The sequence below is a fragment of the Manacus candei genome, unplaced genomic scaffold (assembly GCF_025592945.1).
Source record: "Manacus candei isolate 608988 ecotype Guabito, Panama unplaced genomic scaffold, ASM2559294v1 h1tg000048l, whole genome shotgun sequence".
NCBI lineage: Eukaryota > Metazoa > Chordata > Aves > Passeriformes > Pipridae > Manacus > Manacus candei.
The window spans coordinates 6,560,084-6,576,581 of record NW_026138096.1 but is presented as its reverse complement, the minus strand read 5'-3'; the positions used below and the strand labels follow the sequence as shown (position 1 = coordinate 6,576,581).

The following is a 16,498-nucleotide window of genomic DNA, read 5'->3' as shown; positions in this document are numbered from 1 at the left end:
GGGCTTGCACACAGCTTTACACTAATACTTATCAGGCTTATATTTGCTTTCAAATTATTTCTAGATTACTAGCACTGCATGTTTGAGATTTAATACTGTGTGTTAAGCTAAGTTATTTAAAGTCCTGTCCTTGCATTTGTGTAGGTTTTAGAGGGTGCTGAAGGACAGTATTCTGGAATGCAGATTGGGCAGCTACAGGATGAGGAAGATGAAGCTGCAAATATTCTCCAGGATGATTCATCAGAGTCTTTCAGGAATTCTTCTCTTGGTATGTTGATAAATATGGGGGTGGGGCAGACTGGTGACACCATTAAGACAGGTGTACAGGTGCATCTGCACTTCCAAGGGAGTGAAGAGTCATGTAATGGATATAAAAACCAAATAACTAGATTGAAATACATTCTGTATTTTACATTTCAACACTTGTAATGAATCACTTGTTTTGATCACTGCTAATTTATTTTTCATGTTTGTATAATTAAGTTTAATTAAAGTGCTTTTAGTTTGCATCTGAAATGGTATTCCATGAATTGCCTTTTTTTAAAGCTCTTCAGCAGCCTCACCTGTTGAAAACCATGAGCCATAGCAGACAGCCTTCTGATAGCAGTGTAGATAGATTTACATCAAAAGAAGATGCAGCAGAAGCTGGTGATCATGAAAACAAGGTGAGAGATAGTCACAGTGGTCGGTTTTAAAGTTTAGAACAACTAAGTTAAAAAAAATTTAAAATTACAGTTATGATCAAATAGATTAGTGATGTATGGGGGTAGCCTGTATATGTGATGTACTTCGTTATAGGTCAAAGTAACTAAGGTTATTTAGTGAATAACCTTATTATAGCCTGAATTCCATTTAACATATGGTGAATACACAAGTGTCAATATCTTTATTGCAATCACCAGCAAAGCCATAGCAGAGCATGCACTGCTGAGAACCCTTTTTGTCTGCCTGTGCATTAGTAGGCTACGCTGATACTTTATTACTCAAATACCTTTGTGCTGGTTTCTAGCTGTGTAGATAACTTTGTTATCTCCTCAGAAGTTAGTATGTCTTAGTCTTTGAGCCTTGTGCCGTTCCAACCACAGATTTCCTCTTCACATTTTTTTTACTTTACCTTTGGACTTGGTTCTGAGCTGGGGCAAAAGGAGTTTCATTTGTAACAGGTGGAGTTAGGTCAGCTTGGACTACTGTGGAATTCTAAATGTTAAACTACAGAAGGCAGTCAGCCTTCTTTGAAACAACTTTGCAATTAATTGTTTTTCATGTTAAGTTTCCAGAGATCATTGTTTGGTGACAAAAAGTGGTTTATCAGGCTCTTCACATGCAAATAGCAAATCTAGGTAGTTCAGAAAAATCTGTAGAATAATGTTTCTGTAGTAAAATTGAAATGGTTCTGATACAGGATATAAACTTCTCCAAAGCATTATATTTTAAGGCCTTCTTTTGGAACATATATTAAACACATTTTGTATTGCAACCCATATACATTTGAGGATGTGCAGTGTTTCTAAATCTTGTTGTGCTTAATATTTTATTTAAATTGAAGATTAATTTTGCTATAATAAAAAATTGTGCTTTGCCTTGAATAGCCCTCCAGGGTAAAGGGAGACATAGGGCACTACACGGATGGAGACTCTGCTCCTTTAGTGCACTGTGTCAGACTGCTGTCAGCTTCCTTCCTACTTACTGGGGAGAAAGGAGGTAAGTTTGCCTTCTGGGTTCCTTGGTTCGTTGTGTTTCTCAATGTACAATGTTGGAAATGTGATCAGTTTGCTCTGTCCTGTTTCTCCCTTTATTGGAAATTTTTTGGGGTGGGGTTTTTCTGTGATAGTCCCTAAGCACCACATCTACATGTTTTTTAGATACCTCCAAGGATGGGGGTGACTTTCCTGTCATTATGTATGACTGATCTAAGATGTTTGTTCTTTTTCCCTTTTCTAAACTGTTACTTGCTCATGTGCTCTGATAATGTAGTGTTTTTGGAAGGAAGTGAGTTAGAGGTATGTTACAACTGTATATGAAAATTTCAAATATATTCCTAATACAGAGTATTTGAGAGAAAAAGAAAGCAGCCATATATCACTGCTACCTCTGATAAACTGGAACTGTTGGCCCTGCCTTCATATTTTTGTCCAGGCTAAGCTGTTTATTTTACACAGTGTTAATAATTTAACTAAAAACAATTCAGGAAGCTTTTAAATACCCTCCTTTTATTTTTTTTAAAATTTCTTCTCCACAGCTTTAGTTCCTGACAGAGATGTAAGGGTGAGTGTAAAAGCCCTGGCAGTGAGTTGTGTTGGAGCAGCTGTTGCCCTTCACCCTGAGTCTTTCTTCAGCAAACTGTATAAAACACCCCTGGAAGCAATGGGAGAAGAGTATGGTATGTTGCGGTTCACATATTTCATTTTGATAGTGTGTTTGGGTTTTCAAGTAAGTCAGGCAGCATCTCTGCTGAAAACTCCAAACCCAGTTTAGTATTTGTGAACAAACATTGCATGAATTGGAATGAACGTGCTGTCTGTGTTAGTGACATGTGTGGTGAGATACTTTTTTTATAGTTAAAGTTTCAGTGGATGGGCTTCTGACAAGTTGAAGTTTAGTACAATTGCTATACAGAAGTGCTTTGTTTGATTTACAGATGGTTTCTTCTAATTTATTTCAGTCCATCTTATAGATGGTTTCTAAGCCATTAGGTAACTTTTACAAATGATCAGCAGGGACCTGGAGTGTGCAGCAGGTTTGCTATATTGACCAAAATGCTTCTCAGATTTCTGCAGAGCATTTGATGTATGATTGAAATAAATCAGTAGTGTTTTTATATATATGATCATTGATCTGAATAATGTGAATGATCTGTAAATGAATGCATGAGCTCTCAGAAAGGTTGAACTAAGATGGGTGTATTTTGAATATGCTGACATTGGTTATCTAATACTTGAGACCTCCACTAAAACATTTCTAGGGATCAGTTAAGTCCAATACTAGTATTTTTAAAATAAAGTAGTTGTAACTTACTTTCTTAGAGGAGCAATATGTATCGGATATTCTGAACTACATTGACCATGGAGATCCCCAGATTAGAGGAGCTACTGCCATTCTGTGTGGAACAATTGTCAACTCCATTCTAATTAAATCCCGCTTTGATGTGGAAAAATGGCTAATAAATGTCAGAAGCTCAACAGGTAACAATTTATTTTAAGGGTGTCTTTTTTTCTCTTAATGCAGCATTGCAGTGTTTCATTGCTCTAAATTCTTTTTTTTTTGTTGTTTTGTTAGGAAATCTCTTTTCCTTGGTAGACTGCATACCTCTGTTACAGAAAACTTTGAAAGATGAGTCCTCTGTTACGTGCAAACTGGCTTGTACAGCTGTGAGGGTAAGCAGTAGTAATTTATTTGCACCACCACGGATCACAGGAGTATGATTACTAGGTCCAGGGGAATTAAATCGTCAAGGAGAGGCACAGGCTGACTTGACTGTATTGCAGCTTAAAGGCCAGTGAGGTAAAGCATAGCTTTTAGTAAAATGTAGATAGTTTGTGTATGGAAAGTATGATTTTATATGCAAAGAGGAGGGGTTTGTGATACAGCTGAGGGAAGGAAATTCAGTTAGTTAAATGCAACTTTTTAACCTTCTGTTCAGCAATCTTCATGTTTGTGTGTGGTGGTTGCATGGATGATTACACTTATGATTATGGCTTTTTAGAAGACTTCACCAAAATTGCTGAGTTCAGGCAACTTACATTAGTCAACTTTGGCTCTTTATTTCAACTTATAATGTATCTTGACTTTATACCTTTTGGCAGAAATGTTCTAAGTCTTCTGGGTTGTTAATCCTCAAACAAGAATGTACATTTTGTGTAGTTAAATAAAACATAGAAGTGTGGTGTTCTGTAACTTTTTCCAAAGGTCACACATTGTACCTATAGTTTAACAGTCATTAAAATGAAGAGGTGTGACTTTTGCAAAAACTTTGGAAATCTGAACCAGCTGTCTAAAAATACCCCGTGGAAATTAGGAGACTGTTTTTAAACAGATGAGAATATAGTGATTGTGATGTTTAAACCCAGTGAGTTTTAGACCTTACTCTTTGGGGGATTGTCCTCTGATTTGTGAGGCTTGCATTGCTCTCCAGGGTTTAATTTCAGGTTTTAGCAGTTCACATGGACTAGCAGTCTGGCCTTGCAAGTACCTGGCTCTGGTACTTTCTCCTAGCTCTTTTTAGTATTCTAAATGAAACAGGGGGTTTTTTGATCACTTTCATACTTCTATTGAGAGAACCTCTTCTGTAATGTAGCTGAAAGTTGTTTTTTCTTTTCAGCATTGCATCATGAGCTTATGTAGTAGCAGTTACAGTGAACTAGGTTTACAGTTGATTGTTGACCTCCTTACCCTGAAGAACAGCTCGTATTGGTTAGTAAGGACGGAACTTCTGGAAACACTTGCAGAGGTAGATTTTCGGTAAGTGTTTATATTTTTCCATGGGTGTGGTAGCTGAAGTGTGGAGATGTGTGGGGAACTGGAACCGTAATGGAGCAGTTTCTTCTGGTGCATTAATTGGTTTCATAAAACTAGTTCAGACCAGTCAGTCATATATGGAATGTATGAATTCCTTTGTCAGGTTACCATTGGCTTCTCAACCAAGCCCAATCCTACTAACACTGTCTAGGTTGTTTCTGGTTCATTAGTCTATTGTATCAAGTCTTCTATAAATGTGTGATCAGAGGGGGACCATATCATCTGGAAACTAATTTGGATTTCATGGCCAGGTGTGTGTGTTTTTAAAGAGCAAGTCTCTGACTTGTTCTCCATTTTCAGCTCTCTTCAGTTCCTCAGTTTCTGTTACACTGAAATGAAGGTGACTTGATTTCCTTTTTTGCATTCCCTCATTCTCTACGGGTTCTTCCAAGCTGAAAGAAAAAGATGTTTATATGAAAATTCTTCAAGTTATCCTTAGTTGTACAAAATTGGACTCTCTCTGAGTAGTCATGTTTTTGGGATGTGTGACCATGTTTTCAAAATAGTCTGATTATTCTATGCATGGGAAAAAATACAATCACAATGTGTAAATAATGGTTTTTTTTACAGAAGAATTACTTTTCTTTACTTAAACTAGCCAGAGAGTAGTTTAGCACATAGCTTACCTTTTAGGTAGGAAAAAGTGTTTACTACTTATATTCTCCCTGCGGGGGTATTCTTAAAAATAAACAAAAAGAACCTTCAGAGCTTTAAATGGAGAAATAATATGTAATGTTAACTAATGTACTCTAAATTCTATTTTATCATAGGCTAGTCAGCTTCTTGGAAGGAAGAACTGAGAGCTTGCACAGAGGTACTCATCATTATACTGGTGTAAGTAAATTATTCAATCACTATATTGTATTTCTGGATTAAGGTACCAGTGCAATGTCATCACTTTGTTTTTAAATTGTCAACACTGATAGTTGTTGTAAGTTTGTTTTCTGTAAATAGACGTGTTCTAAAACTTGTTACAATTGGGAGTATACTTTACTATGGAGATTCAAGTATCTTATTGTTCTTTGGGGGGGGATGTTTTGTGCTTTGTTTTTTTTAACTTAAAAAATTTTGCCGTTTATGTAGTTAGGTATTGTGCTTGGCAATGTTAAGGTAGAGATCTTACAAGTCTTACAAACTTCTATGACAGATGAAATCTCACTTGTTAATTCTCTTTTAGCAATATGGTCAAATGATGAAAATGTTCGATTAACTTTAGTGTGTCAACTTATTTTTTAGCTATTAAAACTTCAGGAGAGAGTACTTGAGAATGTTGTAATATGTCTGCTTGGAGATGAAGATCCAAGAGTGAGACATGTGGCTGCAGCTTCATTAATGAGGTATATATGATGGTTTTATTTATAGAAAAAAAAAGTTGTTAGGAAAGATATTTGCTTACTAATATATACCTGTAATGAAAATAATCCTGTAGGTGGTTTTTATATATATATATACATACATACATGCTTACATCCATATATATTTGTTTAAATGAGAGATGGCAAACACATCCATCTTTATGGTTCCTGAAATATGCGTCATTTTGGCTCATCAGGCAATTGTAATTTGCTTTCCATTATCATTACGATTACATTTAACTATTACATTCTGAGGGTCACTTTCTGTTTCAACTTGACTTCAAGATGTTTTTCTGCATGCTGAAGTGGTTTATTCAGTATCCTGACAGTAGCTGATGGACTTGAAATGTTCAGTTCTACAGAGCTGTCCAAACTCCCAACCATTGCAGTTTACACACAGTCACAACCAGCGTATCTTAAAACTTTTGTGCTCACTGATTATAGTGCAGTAGCAAATTTTGTTTAAAAAGCAGCTGTTTGCTGGAACCTACTATGATTACAGTTGCTATACACATAAATGCACCAAACAGTGAGGATTAGTTGGTAGTTTATTTATTAGAATTGCAAGACTTAAGTTTTATACTTAAAGAAGTTGGGAGTACGTAATACTGAATTCCTGGTGTGTTTTAGATATAGATATCTATCTGAGGAGTCTCTTTCCTAGTTTTTTCAGTCTATTAATTGCTGTCCATTCCTAATAACAAATAAAGGACAACAAAACCTTTTAAAGTTCTGATTTTAAAAGGTCAGAAAAAAATATTGTATTGCCAAAACATCTCAGCAGAGAGGTCTTGGAACTGTTGCATCATGGAGTTTGTTGCTTTTATTGAGGGACTTGATTTTGAAGCAGAGTTATTTTGTTAACTGACTGGTAACAAGTTGGAGTTTTCTTGTATCTTCATGCTGACTTAGTGACAGCAGGTATGTTAAGCGGTGGAAAAGACTTAATTGCCCAAGAAAGCTGCTACAAGCTTGCAGAAACCCCTTGAAACATCCAGCGTGGGCAGTCATTGGAAGTACTGTCTGTGAAATTACAAAAATGAATACAGTAGTTTTTCACTGTTGGATAAGTTGAAAAGGTCATTGTTCAAGAAGGCTGGATTTTACTGTATGTTTAGGTTTTGCTGCATAGAAATCAGACGGTGCAAAATTGTCCTTTTCAGGTAGAAATTAGTGTTTGGTTGATGCAGATGTTAATGGAGAAAATAGCTGGGGAGATGGGAGCACCAAGAGAGAAGGACTCTGGCAAAGTGTTTGTTGTAGTTTGTATAGGTTTGGAACAATTCCTTTGTCCTTACTTGAGCTCCTTGATTATAATGAAGTGCAATTGTATAAAGATGAATTCAGTTTAATCAGTTTTGAAACAGCTTTTATTTACAACTTGATATTTGTCATTATTGCATGCAGTTTTCTGAACTGTGTATTAAATGTACTTTAAATGTATTTTAAACTGTATATTAAATAATATCTCCGTAATACTGTTTCTTTTTGACAATTATCATTAAGGCTTGTTCCAAAGCTGTTTTATAACTGTGATCAAGGACAGGCTGATCCAGTTGTGGCAGTAGCACGAGACCAGAGCAGCGTCTACCTGAAACTTCTAATGCATGAAACACAGCCCCCATCTCACTTTGCAGTGAGCACTATCACCAGGTATGTTATGTCTGGTCTTGCTTTAAAAGCAACATACCCCCAAATTTCAATTTGTAACGCTTAGAATCATAGTTAAATCCTGCAAATCCATGGGCTTTTTCTAGCCTGTAGGAGCACCTGTGGTAGTTTTAAGCTCCACAGACACAGATTAAATAACAAACTCATGTGTGAGTTACTAGTGATGTGCTGACACACTAATTGTAGGGAGTAATTGTTTTGAAATAGTTTCTTCTCTCCATCCTGAAGTCACCCTACTTGTCCATTAAATTGCACAATTAAGTGCAGTTTTTCAAGCTAATTGTATGTATACATTATTGTTCAGATATGTTGACCTGCATTTATAACTCTTCACATACTGTTTAATGATTGTGGTTGCAGAAGTCTGTACTCCTTTTATAATTTAAAAATAAATTCTAATTTTGATAGTGTGATCTTGTTGCTGCATTTTTGCTGCCAGCTATACTTTTAATGTTTAGATATTTTGTCTTATAGACAGTGTGAGTTGTATGTGTTTATAGGAGCTCTTTGCTTCTATCAGTTTGTCATACAAGATTTTAATTATGTACCTTTTTACTGTATGATCTTGATCATGTCACTTAAGATATATATACTGTAGTATGGAAGCAATAGAACTTTGTGGACACAGTATTATTCCATATAGAAAATAGGGTTTTTTCAACAGCAATAATCCAAAGTCTGTAAGCATGGAAAAATGTGAGATGCATTTGAGCAAAAGCAAAGATTAATGTTAAATTGGTGGTGATTTCTCAAGTGTCTAGTTGGGTATTGAAAGTTGATCTACTGCTTCTGTCTGCTAACAAAAGGATTTTATTTATAAATAAATTGCATTTATGAATACAGAAACAAAAGTATTACGGTATAAGATGGCATTTAGAGTGTTCTCAGATTTTGTATTTTATAAACAGTCTGTGAAATACATAATAGTAATTTAAACTATAATAATTTTTATTGGGACGTTTGGTTTTTTGAGTACATATTTTAGTGGTATAAATATTTTTATTTCAGAACATATAGAGGTTACAATATGATGCCAAGTCCAACAGATGTCACTATGGAAAACAACCTTTCAAGGGTTATTGCAGCAATTTCACATGCATTGACAATATCCACTACAAGAGCACTTACAGTGAGTTTTCTTATGTGTGAGTTTTCCTATAGATGAGTTCCTTTGAGTTTACTTGCTGTGGCAACTGACTGTTTCTTTTCTGTTTTGCATGCTTGTTTTAATTTTTATTATTTTTTGGCTATATTTGTACATACAGCTTTTGTACTGTGATAATGGCAATAGTAATAGATTTAATTCTCACTCTTTAAATACCCTGTTGCTAACTCTTCCAGTGGTGAAACTAACTCAGTTCTTGGTGTTAACTTTTCAGTTTGGCTGCTGTGAAGCTTTGTGTCTTCTCTCCACAACATTTCCAGTCTGCACCTGGAGTGTGGGATGGCACTGTGGGTATGTTCCCTCATTTGTTAATCAAGCTTCTGAAAGTCATGTTTGCAAAAGGGAAGTATACTTATTTAGGCACTGGAAGTCCTGGTTTAGGTATATGCTGTTAGGCTTACCTTAGCAGTTATTTAAGAATTTTATACAGAATACAGAAGATTATAACCTCAGGTTGTCAAGATATTAAGTGTCAGCACTTTGTCATCCCTGGAACCACCGTGTTTGTCACAGGGATTGGCTGCAACTTCTGAAATAGAAAGATACATATGATCAGCACCTATCAAAGTAAGTAATAGGAGAAAATTTTCCATGCTTTTGAAAGCATATTTATCTTTGGGATACTGTGTCTTGTAATATCTCTTTAAAATCAGAACATTATCATTTTCATCTTGATTTCATGTTGAAAACTGGTGGGTCAAGGAAGCTGGTTCATCATTGCTTCTATAATAGTGTCAGATGCATTTAAATTGTTCTCATGTGACACACTGGATGGGAACATCAAATCAGATGTCTATAATACTTCAGTGTTATATGTAGGTAGTATATTATAGCCCCAAAGTGCTTACATTCTGAAGAGTTTCTTCAGATTGTAACTGTACAGGTGTCAGCCTAAAGCTTTGATTTTGCCTCTGATTATTACTGTGCTGTGCCACATGAGCTGTAAAAGCACCTACTGGAGATGTGCACATGTGGAGCTGTTTGGTTTTAAATAGATTTAATGTAATTTGTGTTAATTGTCTTCATTGCTGTTGTTGAGTCTCTACTCTTATTCTACTCGATTGCAAAATTTTGTCTTATTTTAAAAATGAAATAAAACCCCAAAACAAAAAACCAACCCTTCCTCAGCTGATTTTCTTGCCAGCAGGCCCTTGCTTCCCTTGCTGGCCATAAGTGAGGTGTGCTCTCTTTATGCAGTGTAAAAGATGTCTTGAGCTATATGGCCAGTTTTAACAAATGAAGTAATTCAGGATGTGAGCAGTACTTGGCTGGAATATAAAATCAATGTACAATTTGCAACAATATGTCTTCTACTCTACTCAACTTAAAAATGCTATTTTTAAGATGAACCTGATGCATCTAATATTCATCAGATCAGCATTTACCCTTTCCCCTTATTCCTTCTTTACAAATTTTTGGCCCATGTTCCTGCTAATTTGGATTGTAATTTTATTTTGTGAAATGATACAGACATTTATCATTCTGGATAATAAGAATACAATAGCATGAGAATTTTGCCAAAATTCCTTTCTGTCTTAAGTATTGTTGTTCTTTTGATTAAGAAGCTATTGGATCTGCTGCATTCCAACTCTGTACAGCTCAACATGGATTAAGTCATGGGTTTCTAACTGTATGTAAGGTAGACAACAGCTGCCTAGGAAAATACTTTAAAAAAAAAAAGGAAGGCACTGTAATTACCTCTGTAGCTTTGTCAAAATAATAGCTATACTTAGTATAAATTTTATTTTCTCAAATAGCAGTAGTTGTATTAGACCAGAGTGACTACCTTAGAAAATTTTTTTTTTTTAAATTAAAATGTTATTCACATAGTATTCTGCCAAACATCTTTTGGTGATCTCTGCCTGCTCTTTTTGAAACTTGAGTTCTGTGGGAAAATCTGATTTTATAGTTAATGTCCAGGAAAATACAGAATGCAGCAAATTACAGTCCCAGGTAGAGTCCACTCATAAATCTGAAGGATTTGATGGATTACAACTGTTAAATTAAATTCTTGTCACTTTAAAGCACTGTCTTGTCACATTGCAGTAGTATAGCTAATGTCTTCTAACATCCCTACCTTGCATATGTGCAAGACTTAATTTGAGATGCTTCAGGACTGTAGTGGTTAGCAAATAAATACAGAATTCTTCAGTTTATCAGTAGATGTCACTAGTAGATTTGATGTTTGCTATTCAAAAAAAAGACTGTTCAAAAAAACGGAGTATTGTCAGGTCTCTGCTGCAAATTGGTGTTAAAAGTCATGCTTGAGTGTTAAGTATGTGTATCTGTAGTACTGATTTCATTTCTTTAGATTAGCCATCTACTTGAACTGTTAGTTTTTAAGACTTTAAATTTACTAAAAAAAGGAAAAAAGTTATGACATTCCAAAATTAAACTTGCAGTGTTTCCCAGCCGAGTTCTTCAGATGAAGCTCAGAAGGGCTGCACCATTGGTATGGCCGGCTTGGTCCTGTCTCTCCTTTCATCAGCGTGGTTCCCACTGGACCTCTCAGCACATCAGGATGCTTTGATTTTGACTGGAAACTTGCTTGCAGGTAAGGCAGGACAGGAAGAGTAGGATTGTCCTAATATTTTTACCATTAATATTAGAAGGCCCATATCTCACTCTATTCTGATTGTATGCAACGAAATACTTGCAAGATTAAGCAGAAGAAATAAAGAAAGAACTTGTACCCAGGAGGTTTGAAAAGGTGCTGCCTCTTTGTTGCAGATTTCCTCTCCTTGCCAAAGGCCATGTGCTTAGTATGCCTGGTACAGGCTGGGTACGAAGAACCAGCATTTTGTTGCTGTTTAGAACTATGCAGCAACTCCTGGGCTTGAGTTTCTGTCTTGCAGGGGTGATAACCATATATGCCTTTAAAATTTTCTGATGCTTACTTCCAAGTTTTATCTTCTGTTTCTTCAAATAATGTAATTCTAATTACAGCAAGTGCTCCCAAGTGCTTGAAGAATCCCTGGAGTGCTGAAGAAGATTCAAACCAAGGTGCTGCAAAGCAGGAGGAACCCTGGCCGGCTCTGGCAGATCGAACTCTTGTCACTTTAGTAGAACAGCTCTTTTCTCATCTGCTGAAGGTCATTAATATTTGTGCACATGTAATGGATGATGTTGCTCCTGGCCCAGCAGTAAAGGTATATATTAAAAATAAATAAGTACAACTGTGTGACTTAAATACTGTTGTGCTATAGACCTCTTCACATTTTAGTCTTGATACAGGAAACTATCTAATTCCTTGGTAATATGACTCCACTAGGGGTAGTAAAGCAAGTAAGATGAAAAAAACATGCATATCATTCTTCCACAGAGCAGGTTCTTCTTTAGTTCTGCAGTGTTTATAATAGGAACTTAATTTTTGAACTTTTTTTTCCTGGTGACTTCACCTGAAACATTAGTTCAATTAGGAGTATATGTAGTAGGTGGAGTATTGGATTGCATGCTCTGGAAAACATGGTGACTTTTGGGTTGGCTGGATGGTTGTAATGCACTGAGCTCCTTTTGGGGCTAAAAATAATTCTTCTGAATATCCTGTAAAATATTTTGGTTTCTGAAACAGCTCATATGAGGTACTTCCATGTTTGGGGTTTTGTTTTGGGGTTTTTTGAGGCATACACATGTGAAGACTGATTTAAAGACTGTAAAACAGTATTATTGAGATTAGTAATTTCTTCATATTTTAAATGTGTGAATATTGTTTTGACACTCCTTTGTCTGGAATCAAAAGAAACTTTAGTCATTGAGCTCCAGTTCCATCTCATTCGCTTATATTGAAGTTGAGGAGTAAAATAGGAAACATATGAAACTACTTCCTTTTCACACAGGAAATTCGTGTCCTGAATCTGAGAGTTGAGACATTTTAATTTAACAGACAGTCAAATAAAGGGGAGTTTAAACAAAAGATAAATATGCTTATGTTTGTGTAGAAGAAGAAAGGCTACTTGTGCTTACAAAACTAATAAAGTTTCTTTTAATTCTAGGCAGCATTACCTTCTCTTACAAACCCACCTTCTCTTAGTCCAATTCGGAGAAAGGGGAAAGAGAGGGAGTCTGTGGAACAGGCATCTGTGCCAATGAGCCCTAAAAAGGGTGGTGAAGCCAGTCCAGGTAGGCACATTCAATCCTGTGAGCCTGACCATCTATCAGCCCCACCCAAGTGTGGTCAAAGTTTAAAGAAATAAACCTGAGTAACTCATTTTCTGCCGAAAGGATGGCAGACTTGCTGTTAGAAGTCCTTTTCAGTAATGCATTGGTAGAAAGGCTGTGGGTGGAGGCTTCTTCGCTGTTTTGAGTTTTTTGAAAATTACCTGCACTTTTCAGAAGCAAAGTACTGCTGAATCCTTTTCCTCACTTTTTCTGGATGTACTCAGCTATTGACTAAAACGAGTCATTTTTGCTCATATGTTACTTAGAAGAAATTTGAAAGTTGCTTTGCAGCTTTTGGCAGGAGTGGCTCACATTGCTTTTGGAAACAAGATTTTGAATCTTGAAAACTTTTCTTAGTAATGAATGAAGGAAACACGTGTTAGTTCTATTTTGTAAATTGTACGTGCACTTCAGTAATAAGCCCTCTGGGTTGATTTCTCTCACCTCAATGGGCTGGTTTGTTGGAATGCTGGTTCATTTTCTAGTATGTTTTTGCAGTTTGGAATATGCATGCAGATTGAAAAATTCTTGTTGTCTAATAATGCAGATGTGGTTAATTACGTTGAGTGTATGTGTCATGAGCAACCTGGAAAAGGTATAGTGTGCTAATCTATTATATACTTCCAAGCTCCTAGGCAAACTGATACTACTGGGCCTGTTCCAACAAGTAAATCATCTTCAGTAGGAAGCTTTTATCATCTTCCATCTTACCTGAAGTTATACGATGTCTTGAAAGCAACCCATGCTAATTATAAGGTACTGCATGATATGGATTGGTTGAATTGTAATGCTGGATAATCACTTTGTTTCTTTTAAACATGTCTCTGCTTCTGTCAACTCACTTGTTTGCCTGTGTGAACAATTTCTACACACACAAAAGAATTTAAAGAAAGATCACAAATACCACCAATAAAACCAAACTGATGAAGCAAAAACCTGTTACAGGCATTGTCACACTACTGCTTGTTTCTCTGCTGTCACTAATGCTGGTACCAAATGATTTGCTGGCTTGGCAGTGCCAAATGGATCTCCATGTCTATTCTCCCCTCAGTTTATTCCAGTATTGAATAAACTTTTCCTCATTAGTTCAGGCAGTAGAAGATGCATTCCCTAGAGACTTGGTAATCTGATGTGTACACTTCAAGGACTGTGTTCTTATTACACCTACTGTGTTTCTGAGAAATGCATTATGACCCTGAGATGAGCTCAGCTGGTTAGAGCCTGGTGCTCATAACACCAGGGTTGTGGGTTCAATCCCTATATTGACCATTCATTTAAGAGTTGGACTCGATGATCCTTGTGGGTCCCTTCCAACTCAGTATTCTGTGATCCCTTCTCCGTTGCTTGTCAACATCCTAAGCCTTCCCAGATGATCTAACTGCCTCAAGCTGGAAGATCCCTTTCTTTTTCTTGGTCAAGATGGAGTCCTGCCCTTCCAGCAATTCATAAGGCAGTCTAAGCTGTCAGTGGTGTTGGTTGAACTACACTGAAATTCTAGGCAAAAGATCATTTTGTGTCAATACCCACTTCTTCCTGTGATTTGTGTCTCCTTGTCAAGTAATTGTTAAGAAAAAATGTGGTTTTACTTTCTGGGAACAGGTTACATTGGATCTCCAGAACAGTAATGAGAAGTTTGGATGTTTCTTACGGTCTGCCTTAGATGTTCTGTCTCAAATCTTGGAACTTGCTACCCTTCAAGACATTGGAAAGGTATAACATTTATTTGTTTTTTCTTTTATAGTTAACTTATCCTGTATCTGTGGTCCTTACTGGGAGAAGGTAGATATCACTGACTTCAAAATTGGTACTCTTGAAAAAGACAGTAGTCTTAGAAGTGTTGTGCTGCTACAATGTTGGGTAAAGTGCTGCAGCATATTTTCCAGGTTGAAAACCAGAGTAATTTTTTTAGTGTCTAAATTTCAAGGAGGGGAGTTCTTTCCAGCAAAAATGGTTTGCCTTTAGTCATTTTTACTATATTTATATGTTTAAATATACAAAATGTCAGAGGGCATACTGTCCTCCTTTGTCTTGTGTGTCTTGTTATTTTTTTTCTCCTTAACTGTGGTGTTAGGCATAGTGGTATTTTAAAATTAGGAGGCAAATGTTGCATTTTTATTTCTTTACATACTTCTGTGATTTCCCTTCAAATTAGTGTAGTTTTACTAAGTACAAAAACCTGATCTGTGGTCCAGATCAGGTAATCATTGTAATGCTTTATATAATGAAGAAAAATGCAATTAGGTGCATTTGTTTTTCTGATTTTTTTAGTGTGTAGAAGAAATTTTGGGATATCTAAAATCATGTTTCAACAGAGAACCAACAATGGCAACAGTTTGTGTACAGCAGGTAAGGAGGTAATTTTTGCGTTTCTTGAAGATTAACCCTGATGTCCTGTGGGTATCAGTTGGATACTAAGAGTGGCCATTCTTTTAAGGGAAGTGGTGTGAGGAAACCTTGGCCCAGGTGGAGCAAACAGAGCATGTTTTCTTTGATTTTCATTACTTGTTGTGTAACTTGATACCACCTGAATAATATAGTTTCTTCTTGAACTGCTTCCAATTCAAAGAACTATTTTAGCTAATAATCAGAAAACAGGCCTGTTTCCTATCTTATAGAAAGTGTTCTTCAGCCAGTTACATGAATCAAAAAAACCTGGAAGGCAAAGAACTGCTTTACTGATGGCTTTCTTGCAGGCTTCAGTTAAACATTTAGGTTCAAGTCATCAAAGCTTAATTTTGGTTAGAGGCAATCTTCAGTAGACTATTTTGAGTTGCCACATGGGAATAACTTCAACTGCAAAATAATCATATCTTTTTTGGTGAGGTATGGATTGTTTCTTTTTATTAGCTTTTTTCTGTCTTCATGTATTTTGACTACATGATCCACAGGTTGCATTTTGACCTTTCCTCTGAAGTCCTTTGAGAGGATGAGGAGTCAAGGGGCTTTTTTTCTTGAAATGTTAACTTTTCTTTTTTTTCTTTCAATTTTCTTCTCCAGTTATTGAAAACATTGTTTGGGACAAATCTGGCTTCTCAGTACGATGGCTTGTCTTCAAACCCCAACAAAGCTCAAGGCAAAGCTCAACGCTTAGGTTCTTCCAATTTGAGACCTGGTCTCTATCATTATTGCTTCATGGCACCATACACACATTTTACACAGGCCCTTGCTGATGCTAGTCTAAGGAACATGGTTCAGGCTGAGCAGGAGCACGATGCTTCAGGGTAACTTCCTTCCCTTATGATATAATGTTAACTTGAACTAGAGGCTCTTGTTAGTGTTTTTCATAAATTTGAGTATCTCAGGGGTGTAACTTGAAATTAGAGACTTAAGGAGAGTAATTTGACTTGGTTGGGACATCCTGAATCCAGTTATTGTTAACATGTTTTCTAAAGCAAAGCTAAATCATTAACATGAGTATCACTGAAGTTTTTTAAAAGCATAATGGTTTTAAATGCTTGTATTTGAAAGTATTTAATTAATTTGCTAATTACAGCAAATAGTCAATAACCTAAAGGAAAGGCAGAAGGATGACTAAGCAAAGACCAGAAATTCTTTCTCTAGTGTATATTTGTTGTCCTCAAATATGTGTGATCTGATCAAAGTGTACTGTAGGTTGTCCCTAAAGTTCTTGGAG

General features: G+C 36.1%; 1 protein-coding gene across 5 annotated transcripts in view; it reads left to right on the top strand.

Annotated features, from left to right (window-relative positions):
• The window catches only part of HTT (huntingtin), an 80,411-nt gene that overhangs the window by 22,352 nt on the left and 41,561 nt on the right, over positions 1-16,498 (top strand). For all 5 annotated transcript variants that reach the window (XM_051798295.1, XM_051798297.1, XM_051798299.1 and 2 more), the window contains 19 exons: positions 145-268; positions 547-665; positions 1,590-1,701; positions 2,240-2,380; positions 3,024-3,182; positions 3,277-3,374; positions 4,319-4,458; positions 5,286-5,349; positions 5,752-5,852; positions 7,377-7,523; positions 8,550-8,670; positions 8,921-8,997; positions 11,109-11,260; positions 11,653-11,855; positions 12,699-12,825; positions 13,493-13,620; positions 14,464-14,574; positions 15,133-15,210; positions 15,862-16,085. In XM_051798295.1, coding sequence (XP_051654255.1) covers positions 145-268; positions 547-665; positions 1,590-1,701; positions 2,240-2,380; positions 3,024-3,182; positions 3,277-3,374; positions 4,319-4,458; positions 5,286-5,349; positions 5,752-5,852; positions 7,377-7,523; positions 8,550-8,670; positions 8,921-8,997; positions 11,109-11,260; positions 11,653-11,855; positions 12,699-12,825; positions 13,493-13,620; positions 14,464-14,574; positions 15,133-15,210; positions 15,862-16,085 — 2,426 coding nt within the window. The remainder of the gene's footprint in view (positions 1-144; positions 269-546; positions 666-1,589; positions 1,702-2,239; positions 2,381-3,023; positions 3,183-3,276; positions 3,375-4,318; positions 4,459-5,285; positions 5,350-5,751; positions 5,853-7,376; positions 7,524-8,549; positions 8,671-8,920; positions 8,998-11,108; positions 11,261-11,652; positions 11,856-12,698; positions 12,826-13,492; positions 13,621-14,463; positions 14,575-15,132; positions 15,211-15,861; positions 16,086-16,498) is intronic.